This window comes from Chelonia mydas, chromosome 7, assembly GCF_015237465.2.
Source record: "Chelonia mydas isolate rCheMyd1 chromosome 7, rCheMyd1.pri.v2, whole genome shotgun sequence".
NCBI classification, from domain to species: Eukaryota; Metazoa; Chordata; order Testudines; family Cheloniidae; genus Chelonia; species Chelonia mydas.
This window is the reverse complement of record NC_057853.1, coordinates 24,505,729-24,521,571: the sequence shown is the minus strand read 5'-3', so window position 1 is coordinate 24,521,571 and position 15,843 is coordinate 24,505,729. Positions and strand designations below refer to the sequence as shown.

At 39.1% G+C, this 15,843-nt stretch overlaps 1 protein-coding gene across 7 annotated transcripts in view; it reads right to left on the bottom strand.

Annotated features, from left to right (window-relative positions):
* Positions 1–40: 40 nt before the first annotated feature.
* Positions 41–15,843, bottom strand: part of DENND6A (DENN domain containing 6A) — a 44,263-nt gene continuing 28,460 nt past the window's right edge. For 4 of the 7 annotated variants that reach the window (XM_007060719.4, XM_037903586.2, XM_037903587.2 and 1 more), the window contains 9 exons: positions 12,786–12,880; positions 10,633–10,698; positions 10,468–10,532; positions 9,673–9,762; positions 8,914–8,967; positions 8,714–8,823; positions 4,008–4,110; positions 3,490–3,564; positions 41–2,325 (listed from right to left, as the gene is read on the bottom strand). In XM_007060719.4, coding sequence (XP_007060781.1) covers positions 2,194–2,325; positions 3,490–3,564; positions 4,008–4,110; positions 8,714–8,823; positions 8,914–8,967; positions 9,673–9,762; positions 10,468–10,532; positions 10,633–10,698; positions 12,786–12,880 — 790 coding nt within the window. In that variant the 3' untranslated portion in view covers positions 41–2,193. Of the gene's footprint in view, positions 2,326–3,476; positions 3,588–4,007; positions 4,111–8,713; positions 8,824–8,913; positions 8,968–9,672; positions 9,763–10,467; positions 10,533–10,632; positions 10,699–12,785; positions 12,881–15,843 lie in introns of all 7 variants that reach the window. The other 3 variants (XM_027823125.3, XR_005226062.2, XM_037903583.2) reach the window with 3 other exon arrangements.

Genomic DNA, 15,843 nt, shown 5'->3' with positions numbered 1-15,843 from the left:
TAATTTGGACATGTGATTTGCTGAACAAGAAACCTAAATAAACATTCCAAAAGATTGACATTTATTTCCTTTTACAAAAATACATATTTTCAGTCAAGTGGTAATAGGCTGACATAATTGGTGCCAGTTTACACGGTTCTAAGATATCATACAGTGCTTCAGTTAAATATTTAAAGATAAAAAGAAAAGGAGTACCTGTGGCACCGTAGAGACTAACAAATTTATTTAAGCATAAGCTTTCGTGAGCTACAGCTCACTTCATCGGATGCTGCATCCGATGAAGTGAGCTGTAGCTCACGAAAGCTTATGCTCAAATAAATTGGTTAGTCTCTACGGTGCCACAAGTACTCCTTTTCTTTTTGCGAATACAGACTAACACGGCTGCTACTCTGAAACCTGTCATATTTAAAAGATAATTTACCAGAGTAATGGCCACTTTTCAGTTTCAGGGTTAGAAATGCTAGTCATCAGTTGTGCAAAACAAATTGCAAGTTAGAGATTAATTAATGCCATAGTGGTATAATTTAAATGACAGTCTTGATACAATTTGTTAAACTACCTTCTGATCACAAATAATTTTATATAAACTGTAAGAGTATTAAAATACATATTTTCTTAAAAATAACAATGTGACCGTTTATACCTAAAGACATTTTTAGAAAGATAGTATGAAATATTTATCATACAAAGGCATTTTTTCCATAGCAGGATTGCAATGTCACAAGACTTCTTATTCGACCCAAAGTACGTAAAGCAGAATGTTTTGATAATTGTGAACCACTTGTCATTTAAGAGTATACAGTATATACTGTATTTATTTGTACATCATGGCTTCATCTTATCCTGCTTGGAATAGATCCTCAAAGTCACTCTTTGCATGCAGAGCAAATGCGCACTTTTTATACCAGTCTTAGTTTTCTTGGTTTAAAGTGATCTAGTGGCAACATATTCTTGTTGCTTAATATAGAATGAAAAATGGTTATTTATGCATATTTACTGTATGCATGTATTTTAAGTAGCTTCACTGTGCTGCAACCCCTTCTGGATATAGTCCCAACAATCCATAAGATTCCTTCAGCTGAAAGTAATATAGTTTCCTCTCTCCTGCCCCATTTCCTCCTCCTAAAAAACAATCTAACAATCATTTCCCGGCAGGAGAGAGAAGCACACCATAAGATTACTACTACAAAGATCCTCAACTACAGTGGATTCTGTGCCAGCTAGCACTACTGACATCTATTACAGGATGAGCAACAGTAACATTAAACTTGGTATACTTAGTAAGCAACACTGTATATTTTATGATGAAGACTATATAGTTAAGACTGATTAATGGAAACTTAAATCCTGAATTTCAGGAGTTCAGCTTTAAAATCATTTTAACTGTTCAATGATAAAAATACAGCTAATCTGAGGTTAGCATTAATTAAGGCCTGTGAAGACAATCACCCATTATCTCACTTAAATGGACAAAGTTAAAGGAAAATATACCAGTTTCCTCTTTCTTAGGATACATTTAACAGATGCCTTCTTTTCTGTGCAGAGACAGATGTAATATAATAATTGAAAAAAAGAGTAAAAAAATAAAACAAGATTAATGGCCAATTTAATGCTTTCACTTGTCTCTGCTAATAGCAGTTCTATAAATCATAAAATTGTAAACAATGATTTACCAACAAAATTCCTCAACTATTATGTACTTCATCCAAGTCAAAAACTAACTGCCAGGCTATTGTAACATCAGATGAAAAATATCTAAAGAAAGAAGGCATTAAAAGCAATTAGATATTACCTTAAATGGGACAGTCTCTTTACAAAGCCAAGGTGAACGTTGCTTCCCCCTGAGTTAACAGGAATGTGCACAGCAGCACCAATTTAAAAAAACATTCTGCAATGCCAGCATTGCATTGTGGTCCTGCATGTTTCATAATTTCACATACCCACAGGTTTTTCATAAGAGCACTTGGTTTTAAACACAATGAACACAAATTCTTTAGTGCCATCAGGATTTAAGTGGAACCCTGTAGGTTTCTATTTTAAAAGAAAAGCTAAAAATTGTTTTTCCACTATTACTACTGTCAATTACAGGTGTTAATATACCATTCACAGCTCCATTTCATTGATCTCTGCCAGTCTCTTCTGTGAAGCTTTGAAATATGTTGTGTGTTTGTGACATAAAAATCCTAATAGAAATCATGTTGTACCAGTTTTGAGCAGAATATCCTGTAAATCATCTGGAAGTGCTAGTATAATTGCATCAATGTGCATCTGTAGCTTTTCCATAGTGTCAGGTTTCATGGGTAGATGTTCTCTGTCAGCCTGGAACTACAGGAGGCACAATTAAACACAGTTTTCAATAAAAAACCTGCAAGTGAGTTTAATGTTCATAAAAGAAATCAGACTAATGGATCTGAAGTCCTCCATCTAATGAACAGGTACGTGGACAGTGGGAATGCAAACTTCCCCTCATACCACCAGCTTATTTCAACCTTGATTTGGACAGACTTCCAGGAATCAAGGGAAGTTTGGTTTCCGGGTTCATTTAGGACTCAGTCTTGCTCCTATTGGAGTCAATGGCAAAACACCCTTTGGCTTCAATGGGAGCAGGACTGAGCCCTTAATTTTTGGCATCTCTACTTAGATTGCCAACATCAGTAAGTGTAACTGGGTGCTTTGTCCCTCAAGGTATTGAGGGTCTGAGGCTAGCCAACCCTGATTACTGAATGAGCCACAAACGAGATCAGGTGATTTTCCTACAAAGAGCAGCAGGAAGCCCAGGCCACTGCAGGGCGTGAGAAAGGCTCCTGCTGGAAAGATGCTGACATCAGGAGAGTTTGGAGGCTAGAGACCAGTGAGTCGGAGGCTCCAATGGGAAACCCCTAATTGGGTATGGGCTTAGAGATCAGAGCCAGAAAAGGCTGAGCTCCAGCTTGGAAGAGATGGGACAACATATTGGGAAGAAGAGCTCTGGCTGTGACAGAAGATGCCAGAGCTAAGTATTAACTTTTGGGTTGTCCTGATGGACTTTATTTTGGGACCCTGAGGATTGTTTTGAAATGTTTCTGTTATTAAACCAGCACTAGGCAGGGGTGGTGTAAACCCAGAGAAAAGCCTGTGTGCAGTTATTTCAGGGTCCCTGAAGAGAGGGAAACAGAGGCAAGGCACTGGAGAGCAACCTCTGGCCAGGAGTGGGACACTCAGGAAGCCGTGGGTCCTGTTAAAGTGAGTTTTGAGCCGTCAGCTAGGCAGAGGACTGAAACAATCAATTAAACCATTTGAGTTCTGTTCACCCACCAGCCTTTTGGTTACTGCTGAACTGGGCCATCCACATTTGAATCAGTGACCTGGATGATCACCATCAATTTTCTGAGCTATCAAAATCTTGTGAGGAACATACAGTTCAATTTGAAGTAGATGTAAAACACACAAACACACTCACGCTATAATATGAAGTGACAAATTTCATCTGTACTTACTATAGTTACATACCAGTTTATTCTTTAGCTTTAAGACAAGATCCACTGTTTCTACTTCAGTATGTTTCTGACTCCAGAGAAGCAAGTCCTTTCAGATAAAAATTCATAATTCTGAAATATTTACATACATAAACACACAGTACTTTCAACAATACCATTAATTTACTTTTGAAAAACTTCTAGTATATTTAGAACATTACTGCAATATACTACTTCTCACTATTTATGCATTTGTCATCTTAGAGAAACACAGGCTGGTCAATTTCATTTTCCAGCTCTCCAGCATTAGCACACTCTTTAGGTTCCAAATGCTGCAGAGATTTTTTTATTTTTTTCAAGTGTTTCAAACTGGAATTTAGCTTTTGTTTTTGTTTTTAGTTGAAATAAAAGGTTCTGATAAGTGTCTCAATCTTTTTAAAGATTACAGTCGACAGGTGGTGAGCACAGAACACTTCTGAAACATGGAGCAAAGTTTTGATGTAAAAAAAAATTTTATAAATCACTAAAAGCAAAAAATCTTACTTTTCTTACCTCATTACAGAGCGCTTCTAAATGGAGGGCCTCCAACTTCTGCGTCATTTCCTTCCGCCGGGTCCTGAACCAGCCACTGAAGTTTGGAGATTTCAAGAAGTGTCTTTAATAAAAGAGTGCAAACAAATTTATATTTTAAATTGCATTCTCAATTCAATTCTTTCATTTTCCCCCACCATCAAGTCTCTTACACAACCTCACAAGATTGTACAGTAGTTTTGTTGTGGGGAGGAGGAGGATATAAATATCAATTAGGAGGTTTTCATCTTTCAGAAAAATTATTGATTCTGCTTGCGAAGGAAAGTTATGTAGTGGAACACTGATTAAGAAGCGTCACTACAGGTTTCTGTGTCCCTTAAAAAAAAACACCAAGAAGCCTTATGCTCTGAAGTCCTTATGAAGTCTTCAGGCACAAAGATGCTTGTATTTAAAGGACTTGTCGTTTTATTTGAAATGTTGATTATCGAAAACAATTTGATGTCCCCTGCCATTGTGCTTTAGCTAACAGTTTCCATTCTAATGAAAGGAAAGGTGATTGAGAACTAAAGGGTTTAATTAGGATTATTGCTCTTGCTAGTTCTTCATGAGTTTAGGGGTTAATATAACACAGCTTCTTTGACCTTGGGATTCTTACTTCACACATGGATAGGTATAGGAGTACTGTATAGCCATTTATTCCTGTTTGTACAGATTATTCTTAATGATTTATATTATGATATCACCCAAAGACCACCATCAGGACCAGAGCCTGATTATGCCAGGTGCTGTGCAAACATACGTTAGAGAGAAAACCTGTCCTGGAGGTCCTCCCATCCAAAAGACAGAAAAATGGAGATATAACATACAAGGAAAATAAACATGGAAAAGAGTTAACACAGCTTGGTTAGTTCCTTTTTTAAAAAAATTAGGGTAAAGGTACAGTGAGGACTGGCCACATCTAAATGTACGGGAGTAGGAAAAACAGACAAAGGGAGGGGCACCGGCCACGACTCATCTGCCTATCCATGATCAGCAAGCAGGGTTTTGGAGGCATCACAGCAGAGGTGAGTGTTAAGGGGGCATGTGAAAGAAGATAAAGGTACTACTGTATACTGTACTGATTGTAGTAATGATTATAGTAGGGATTTTTAAAAAAATGTATAAGGGGTGGTGTGGCAAAGATGCTTAAGGAAAAAGTTGTCAGACGGGCAGTAAAAGCTAAGAATTTTGGCAGTGTGAAGGCAGGGCTCAATGGTACAGTATGATACTAGGTCAGATAGAGAGGGTGAGGCTAAGTTGTGAAGATCCTTACAGGGTCAAGACAAAAAGTAATGTGGAAGTGAACGGGGCACTATTCAAAGAAAACTATGATGTGGTCAGGAACATAACCCAGGAAGATGATCTTACCAATTGCATTTTGAAAGACAGGAGCATTTTTTAAAAGAGCCTATCATTATATATAAGAACGGCCATAGTGGGTCAGCCCAAAGGTCCATCTAGCCCAGTATCCGGTCTTCTAACAGTGGCCAATGCCAGGTGCCCCAGAGGGAACGAACAGAACAGGTAATCATCAAGTGATCCATCCCCTGTCACCCATTCCCAGCTTCTGGCAAACAGAGGCTAGGGACACCATCCCTGACCATCTTGGCTAATAGCCACTGATGGACTTATCCTCCATGAATTTATCTACTGTATATACTCGTTCATAAGCCAAATTTTTGTAGTAAAAAATGGAAGCATCAGAGAAGGGGGTCAGTTTATGAACGGGTATAGAGAGGGAGAGGTGAGACACAGCCCGCAACAGTGAGGCAAGGAGAGGCAGCACGGCCAGCAGAGCCAGAAGGGAAGAGGGGGGGCCAGTCTCTCTCTGCTTCTGGCCACGCTGCTCTCACCCCAGCCTCCAAAGCAGCTGCAGCTCCGGGGCTGGCAGGCTGCAGCCGTGCCGCTCAGCTCTGCCCACCAGAGCAGGCTGTGGCAGCGCTGCCCGCCCTGCCAGAGCACACTGTGGCCGTGCCGCCCGGCCCAGCCTCCTGGAACATGCTGTGGCCGCACCACCCCGTCTGGCCCATTGGAGCAGGCTGCAGCGCGCTTCCCAGCCGGCCGGAGCAGCTCCGGCCAGGCCAGAGACATTTTCCCCTAGCCCTCCCCAGATAAGGTGGGAAGAGATGGGATGGGGAGAGTGTGGGGGTCCTGGGCTACGAGTGGGATCATGGGGCGGGGGGGGTGGTCACAGGGGTTGCTCCCCTGACCCCCAGCTTCTCCCCCGCAAAAAATTTCCCTACCAGTTGCTGTCCCGGCCCTTCAGGGTAAGCAGCTGGCGCACCGGAACACTTTGTTTACTTAGGTTTACCTCCATGCCTGCGGACGCTCGAGGTAAACAAAGCATCTCCGCCCGCCAGCAGCTTATCCTGATGGCCCAGGAGCCAAAGTTTGCTGACCCCTGAATTATAGGGTCGGCTTATGAATGGATCATAAAAATTTTCCATTTTTATGTATCCATCTTGGGGGTTGGCTTATGAATGGGTCGTAAACATTTTCCATTTTTATGTATTCATCCTCTATCATATCCCCCCTTAGTCGTCTCTTTTCCAAGCTGAAAAATCCCAGTATTAATCTCTCCTCATATGGCAGCCGTTCCATACCCCTAATCATTTTTGTTGCCCTTTTGTGAATCTTTTCAAAATTCCAATATATCTTTTTTTGAGATTGGGCGACCACATCTGCACACAGCATTCAAGATGTGGGTATACCATGGATTTATATAGAGGCAATAGGATATTTTCTGTCTTATTATCTATCCCTTTCTTAATGATTCCTAACATTCTGTTCACTTTTTTGACTGCTGCTGCACACTGAGTGGATGTTTTCAGAGAACTATACACAATGACTCCAAGATCTCTTTCTTGAGTGGTAACAGCTAATTTAGACCTCATCATTGTATATGTATAGTTGGGATTACGTTTTCCAATGTGCATTACTTTGCATTTAGCAGCACTGAATTTCATCTGCCATTTTGTTGCCCAGTCACCAAGTTTTGTGAGATCCTTTTATAGCTCTTCACAGTCTGCTTGGGACTTTACTGTCTTGAGTAGTTTTGTATCATTTACAAATTTTGCCACCTCACTGTTTACCCCTTTTTCCAGATCATTTATGAATATGTTGAAGAGAACTGGTCCCAGATCAAACCCCTGGGACACCACTATTTACCTCTCTCCATTCTGAAAACTAACCATTTATTCCTATCCTTTGTTTCCTATCTTTTAACCAGTTACCAATCCATGAGAGGACCTTCCTTCTTACTCCATGACAGCTTACTTTGCTTAAGAGCCTTTGGTGAGGTACCTTGTCAAAGGCTTTCTGAAAATCCAAGTACGCTTATCCACGGGATCCCCCTGTAGTATCAAAGCACTTATGATGTAAAAAAGATGGAGTGAAAGAGGTGCTTTACCCAGCACCTCTTGCTGGCCATTCCATCAGGAAAACTGTGCATCTTAACCTCCCATTTGAGAAGGTACTACAATTGCAGTCAAATTGATGGAAGAGATGTTCTGTGTATAAAATACATCCAGAATAGAAGACTGACCAGCATGAAACTATGAGATCCCACATTCAGCTATTTAGAGCTCCCTACTGAAAAGCTTTTCTTCCCATTTATCTAGTAATTTTTTAAATACTAGAATATAGTGCTCTATAACACTTTGCACTGTCACATAAAAACCATTAACAGGTGTCATAAACATACAACTAAGGGTAGCATAAAAATCCCTCCTTTACCTGTAAAGGGTTAAGAAGCTCAGATAACTTGGTTGGCACCTGACCAAAGAGGAGAAGATACTTTCAAATCTGTGGGGGGAAGGTTTTTGTTTTGTGTTCTCTCTGGGTCAATGAGGAACCAGGACAGGGAAAATACATTTCCTAAAGCCATACCTGAACTAAGCATTTAAGATTACAAATTGTAAGTAATAGGAAGGAAATGTGTTAGATTATCTTTTGTTTTAGCTTGTGAATTTTCCCTGTGCTAAGAGGGAGGTTTATCCCTGTTTTTTGTAACTTTGAAGTTTTGCCTAGAGGGGAATCCTTTATGTTTTAAATCTTATTACCCTGTAGAATTACCTTCCATCTTGATTTTACAGAGGTGTTTATTATAAAGAAAAAAAGGAAAAGAAAGTTCTGTTTAAGAATCTGATTGGTTTTTAGTGTCCTAAAAAACCAAGGGTCTGGTCTGTGCTCACCTTGTTTACCTATCTGGTTGGTAGATTCTCAAGCCTCCTCAGGAAAGGGGGTGAAGGGGCTTGGGGGAATATTTTGGGGAAATAGGAACTCCAAGTGGTCCTTTTCCTGAATCCTTGTCTAACTCACTTGGTGGTGGCAGCATACTCATCCAAGGACAGGGAAGGATTTGTGCCTTGGGGAAGTTTTTAACCTAAGCTAGTAGAAATAAGCTTAGGGGGTCTTTCATGCAGGTCCCCATATCTGTACCCCAGAGTTCAGAGTCGGGAGGGAACCCTGACAACAGGTTACCCAGAGGGGCATATCTAAATGGATATTTAAAGTTTACTAAACATTATGAATTTGTTTGATTAGACACGAAGAACTATGAAAATAAATCTGCATAATATTCAGTTATAACAACAATTAGATTTGCCCCCCAAATAAAAAGGGCATGTAACGTTTTATGCATCACTGTATTTACATACAAATTGGTGTCTTTTATTTTAAAAAGTGACCTGTAAAGTCCAATCCAGTCTCCCTTTAACCCAGAGGTGAGCTGTGGTCCTGCTTTCTCAAGTGTTTTCATAAATTCTTCTTGGCTGAATTGTCTCAACTGTGGTGGACTCTACAAAAGAAACCAAGTTTTTGGCAGCTTACGGTATGAGTTGTCTTTAGTCACAAACATCTTCAGCTCATTTGAGGATTATTTCCTTACCTTCCATGGAGATATGCTTTTTTGCAGAGGCATCAGGCTTGCCACATAACGTTCCTGAGATGGAAGAAAAATAGTTTAAGAAAAAAAATCCTGATCTTGGAGCCACTGTATTTTTAATCAATTTGCAGTAATATGCCACTTGGTTGAAACAGGCGGCCTAGAACAGTCTTCTCAGCTATCATAACAAACTATAATAATATACATTTATATAGCTCTTCTCATCACAAAGTGATCTATAAACTATGTACATTCAACACCACTGAAATCCAGCCAACTCTGGCATTAAAGGAGACAACTAAGCAGTTGATAGCATGTTCACATATTCTTTGAATAAATTTTCTCTCCCCACACTGTTGAAGAATTAGAGGAAGTACTCAAAGTAAAAAGAGCTATGGAATCATTAGTGTCCATTCAGAACAGACAGGATCTCTACTGCTGAGGTCTCATCTGAAAGACTACCTCACAATATCTGCCTTTACAGATATACAGATAAATGTTCCCTGCTGGGATCTGAACCTTTGGTTTCAGGGAGTTTAAAATGCTTCAGATCTGATGCTTAGACTACTAAACCGTCATCATCTTCCTAGTGCACCTGAGAAAATTTAAAACTGCAGGACCAACTATATGTTTAAAAAATAAAGTCACAAAAGTAGTCCTGAAACTCTAGTTATTTGAAAGAAATTATGACAATAGCTTTTATAATGAAGACATATTTTTATCATAGGTGTTGGCCAACAAATATTACATATGTCATCTTACTAATGGAATGATGAAGCTTTGTGTCAGTTCCAAGAAATAACGTCTAAGAATTACACTTTGGGCTTCTGCGGGACGTTTCTGTTGTACACCCTGTAAGAAGCAACCACAGTAATAATCTATTATTCCAACATATGACAAAAAGATTTCTTAATTACTCAAAAATTAGGAGACACACCAAAGACCAGGTTCACACTCCACTGATGTACACCTATTTAAAAGACTTAATGCATTGCTGTAGAGAAATCACTAACACTATTAATTGTGTTGAATTTTAATAATCTTAATATAGATCACAGTGATTTCTGTTTCTTTTTATGTTTTTTAAATGGTCTCTATATTTCAAGTTCATCTAGGAAAAGAAACTGAAACATTAGGAGAAAAAAAATATTCCGAGAATAACCTTAAACCAGGCAAAGCTAGGAAATTTTGAGTTGAGAAAACTCACACAAGAGATTTCTCGGCCAAACAGGTTTGGAAAAGCATGGACAGACATTGATTAATCATCTAAACTCTCTGGATTCTTACCCTAATTTTTTTAAATTCCACCATTCAATTTTTATTTTTAATTTTTTTAAAAGCACATGACTACAACTGCTGACAGGAAGACAAATGCTCCCAGAAGACAATGCTTGAATCAGCTCAGGCAGGGAAAAGACATAAGTGTCAAAGTTCATATTTTCAGAGTTTCTTGTTTTAGTCTCTGTGAATTCTGTCTACATACTTGACAACCCATATACGAAGAAAAAGATCTACCAGCATACAAAACAGTTTCAATAAACAGATCTGCAAGTTTACCTTTTGTAACTGTTTTATAATTTCTTCATCTCTGTTCAAGTATGGCTTGTAAGATGTATAAACACCTGGAAGAAAAAAAGAATACAGCCAAAAAACAACTAGGGTATGCATTTTTAGTAAAGAAAATTGTAAGGATTATGTTTTTATGATGATCAAGCTTATTACCAGGTTTAGAATCCAAAGTCTTTAGGTTCTTCAGCTTTTTCACTTTTACCTGTTTTGGAACTTCACCTGCCAAAATATTTAAAAACATCACCACCTTAAAAATCTTTTCTTTGAGTGCATGCACCACAATTAATACATTGTATAATACAAAATGACACATGTATTTACAAATCCTTATTTTTATTCAGTACGTTGCCTGATGACACAAGGTATCAGGTACGTAAGCATCCCAACTAAAATATATACATGAAAATGTAATAGATAAACTAAGTCTTGCAGACTTTCCATTGAACAAAAGTGCATTAAAATAAAAAATATTAAAAATCCTCTATACTGGAGAAAATTAGAAACGGTAGCCATTTGATTCAGAATGATACACATGGTTAAAAAAATTATTACCCCTATAGCAAGAGGACTGCGTTCTCCATTCATCTCCTAAATTTTATCCCATCTCCCTTTGATTCCTATAGGGTGCATACCTTCAGTAATAGTGCTTCACAATTTGGTCGATATAGTATTTAGGGTTGTCAACTGTACAGAAATATTATTAAGGAGAGATCCAAGGCCAGTCCATCCTCCCTAGGCGACCACTACTATTTTGTGGAAGACGTTCTCTCCCTTTCTCCTCCACACCGTGTTGGTGCTCCACGCATAGCATGTAGCAGCCTAGTGCTGCTCTGTAGAACCAAAAAATAAAGTCTGACAATGTTCCTATTAGGTTTCGGAGCTTGACACTAGATTTCTAAATGGGCCAGCTAGTGCAGTACTGTAAGTTATATATGGACACTCTTCACAGCCTTTAACTCTTTTTCTGGGCAAAGACAGGGGAAAGTTGAAGTTTTAAAAAAAAGGTCAGGGGCAGCTGTTTCTCAGGAACTGCTTGATCAAATGATTACACATCTGCACCACAAATTGTATATCTGGTCCCTGAAATGATATACTAGTTTTCAAGCTAATCTGACTGTGCACATGGATTTTGAAGAGGTCTGAAAATTTGACTTTAAACAAATCTTTTTGCTACTTTCACTATGGGGTGTCTATTCATGGCCATAGAATACTTTAAAACTCTCTATCAAAGTAATCTTTCCTCTCTCATTTCAAAAAACTTCCCTAGTTCCAGGGAAGACAGTTCCTAGGCCAATAATGACAGTTATACTCCAGAAGGTGGAACACTACGAAATACTTTTCCATGAAAAATGGATTTCATGCTGAAATACTCTGCCTGAAGTTATTCCTCCATTCTTGGCCCAGAACAAAGTAACGTATCAGAGCAAAGGAGGACTGAGTTCAGATACTTAATATCACAATCACACACACAGAGCACTTTATGATCTTATTACTGGTTGGCTGAAAATTTCTTTGCTATCCAAAAGGTAAGTGGACAGAAATTTCCATTTGTATAAAAAGAGTCATACAATTTTAAGTACTATAATGACTTAAAGAGCATATTACAAAAATCTAAGTAGTTTAAAAAAAAAAATCACATCAGCAAATGCATCTTTTCCTAAAACAGTGGCACCATTAGCTAGTTTTATGCAGGTAGTATTCTGTGCACTTTTTAAATGACTGTTATTCTTCGGGGTTGTCCACACAGAACATTAGCATGCAGTAAACCCGGGTGTGACTACAGCACACTAGCCTGCTCAGCAGTTATGCTCTGTATGGACACTGCTACAGTGCTTTACTGGTTTTGCAGTATGCATCGAGGTACTCCTTTTTGAAATAGACAAGCTCTTACTGTGCTCTACTGATTCTAAAAGAAATCAACTTCAAAAATTTCATGAGTGACACATTAGCAAAAGTTTAATTTCTTGGCAGAGGTATGAAAACAGACTGAGTTTTTAAAGATAAAAACACAGATGCTAATAAGTATCATGACCTCCTACCTTGAAGACAGAAAAATAGAATGCTAGATGGACTTTGCATTAAGTACCACCCCTCCAATATTTTCGAGAGGTTGAGTTCATTTAACATCCTAAATTTCATGACAAACATGGTTAACACTGTTTTGCATAATAAACTCAATCCTGGAAACTGGCTCACAAAGCATTTAGATTGTTTATTAGAGTTCAAGACTTCACTAAAGGAAAAAATAAAAAGTCAATATTTTTTACACTTTGAAGCAGAGTTCTGTTGTAGAGCTTATGTTTTACCTGGAAGTTTAATCTCTCCTATTCGGACAATGTGTGGCCAGTGCTGGAGCGTTTTTGCAAAAAAAGGGTTTGTCACTCCTAAAATGACAGAGGGCCTAGAAAAAGAAGAAATTCTTCAATCAAGAGAGCAACCGTTTTTGCCACTGAAATTTAGATATCAAATATTATTCTAACTTGAACTTATTCTTAAGAGTGAGAAATTAATACCAACACAAAGAAATAATTAACCACATGAAAAACTTATTTTTTTAAACAGCATTTCCCAAAGTCTCAGCTTTCAGAGGACTGCAGAACAGATACATCATAAGTTATGTATACACTAGTGATGCAATTTCCCTGCAAACATACAAGTACTTGTGCTAGCTCGTGTATGTGTACGCAAGCATGGGACTCACCCCCACCAGCTTATAGTGTAGATTTAATTATGAAATTAAAGAATTAACATTACCTTAAGTTTGGTTAAGGAAATATATATGTTATATATATTTGTAAAGAAAGGCCCAGACTAGCAAGTAGAAGGAAGGCCTTGAAAATAACGAGTGATAGAGGAATGAAGTAGGGAGAATGTCTGGTTCAAATCATTAATGAAATAAGGGGAAATTTCTAAAAAGAAGGCCTCTGACTGGTACAGGTGACTGCAGATGTCTTAAAATGAGCCAACATGGCCCTTCCCCAACCCACACTCCAACATTAAAACCTACGTGAACCCAGATGCAATGGGAAAACTGTTGAACAGCATGAAGGAGTCGAGGAAAGGCTTTAGGACAGAGGTCCCCAAAGTGTGGGGAGTGCCCCTGTAGAGAGGCAATGAGGGACTGCCACCCAACCCTCCCCGCCCCCAGCTCTGCTCCAGTCCCACCCCAGCCATATCCCCAGCTCCTCCCATCCCCTCACCTAGCCCTGTCCCCAGCCTTGGCATGGCTCCACACCCAGCTGGGGGCCCAGCACCAGCCTCCACCATAGCCCAGCTGCAACTCCACTCCCGGCCCTGCACCAGCCCCCAGCCTTGGCCAATGGTCGTGGCTCCATTCCCGAACCGGGGCCGAGACTGGGGGCAAGACTAAAAGTGGAGGTGCACCTGGCCACGGGCCTGGCTCCCAGCCCCCACCTGTGGCTCTGCTCCCACCCCAACCTCGGCCCCTGTCCGCGGTCCCACTCCTGGCCCGAGTGGGAGGAGGAGGGGGTGTGTGGACAAGGGTAAGTGGGGGGTGCAACTCTCAAAAGTTTAAGGATGGTTGCCTTAGGAAGAAAGGAGATTGTAAATCTTATCTGGATTAAGCCTGGACATAAGAGTGAACAGTCTCAGATTGGTTGTTAATGGAAGTCAGTAATTGGCAATGACATCACTTGTTTGTTAAAGGGTATAGAAAGTAAACTCTTAAAGGGCTCATTGCTAATACCTGCCTGATCATGTTAGAGCCCACTAATACGGAGTTAAGCACCCCTGAGTTTAGCCAGTTTGTAAGTATCTTGATCAAATGCTTATAAATGTTTTCAGAGTAGCAGCCATGTTAGTCTGTATTCGCAAAAAGAAAAGGAATACTTGTGGCACCTTAGAGACTAACAAATTACCAGTACCAGTAATGTACCAGTCAGAGGCCTTCTTTTTATAAATGTTTTGTTACTGTTGGGATGTAGTGAACTGCTTATTATTTACCTTTTTAGGCATGTTAACAGCAATTGTATAAATATCATTTGGCCTTTGGACTTAATAAAGGAACGTATGGTTAAATTATTATTTGGTGATTTCCCATAGCAATATTAATAATTTCAAATATTAATAATTCCAAAAGTAGACATAACCTTATTTAAAGTCTACACTGTAATAAGACAGCACTCCTGCCACGTCTCACGTTGTACCAATTCTAGGTTAAGTTCTCCTCAGTTGCACTGGTACATCCCTGGAATAACTACGCAAATCTATGGAATTTATCTGGATTTACATAGATATAACAGCAATTTGATCTTGTGTGTAGCTAAAAGCCAAATGGCTACTTCAAGGTTTTACTATGACAAGCCGTTATTACTTTAAAACTTGTGTCAGTCCATGTCCTTTGTCAAATGACCTATTGCTCCTCCAGATGACCAGGATTTAAGAGGGGAGAAACTTATTAGATCTAGCCTAGTTCCCTGCTGATGTATGATTGTTTGCTTTTAGAAAACACTGTGCTTTCTAAAACTAGACTGAAGAAGTCCCACGTGTTGGGAGACCATTTCATAATTCAATGTATTTCACTGTTAATAATTTTTTCCCTTTTTGTTTGCACTGTTGTTGTAGCCCTGTTGGTCCCAGTATATAAGAGAGAGAAGATGAGTGAGGTAGTATCTTTTATCAGACTGACTTTTGTCGGTGAAAGAAGTTTTCAAGCTACACAGAGTTCTTCTTCATGTCTGGTAAAGGTAATTAGAGTGTCACAACTAAATACAATACGGAACAGACTGTTAAGCATAAAGAATTAACACATGAGAAAGTGGGCAACTGACTACTGCAGTCATAGGGCAAAGGTGGATTAGTGGGTTACAGATTATTGTAGTGAAACAAAAGAAGTGGCTCTATTAAGTCGATTATTTTCAGTGTCTAGCCAAGTTACGAATTTAAGCTCCCAGGCTTGTCTTTTGAAGGTGTTTGTGCAGGTTTCCTTCGAGGACTAAGAGGTCAGATGTGGAGTGATTGTTCTGTGATAGGGTATTTTTGTCTTTTTAATCATAATTTTTCAAATGAACTCTCACAGAAAAATGGTAAGACAAAAACACCCTATCACTCTTTTTACCCTGGATGCTGAAGTACAGCATGGAAACTGTATTGTCAGAATTCACCATCTTTAGAACAAGAAACTCTCAGAAATAAAGGCCTCTTCCAGTCTCTAAATTTTTTAATGAAAAAAACCAGAAGGATGCATTTCTCTCTTTTGCTGTTATTTTTAAACATGGGTCACTAAAGTTTAGACAAACACTACTTTGGATTCCATGTGACTGGTTATTCAGTTTGCAATTTATTTGCTAAAAATAAATGGACCACAAATATAGTGTCCAAGTTGGGATGCTTTTCCATTACTGT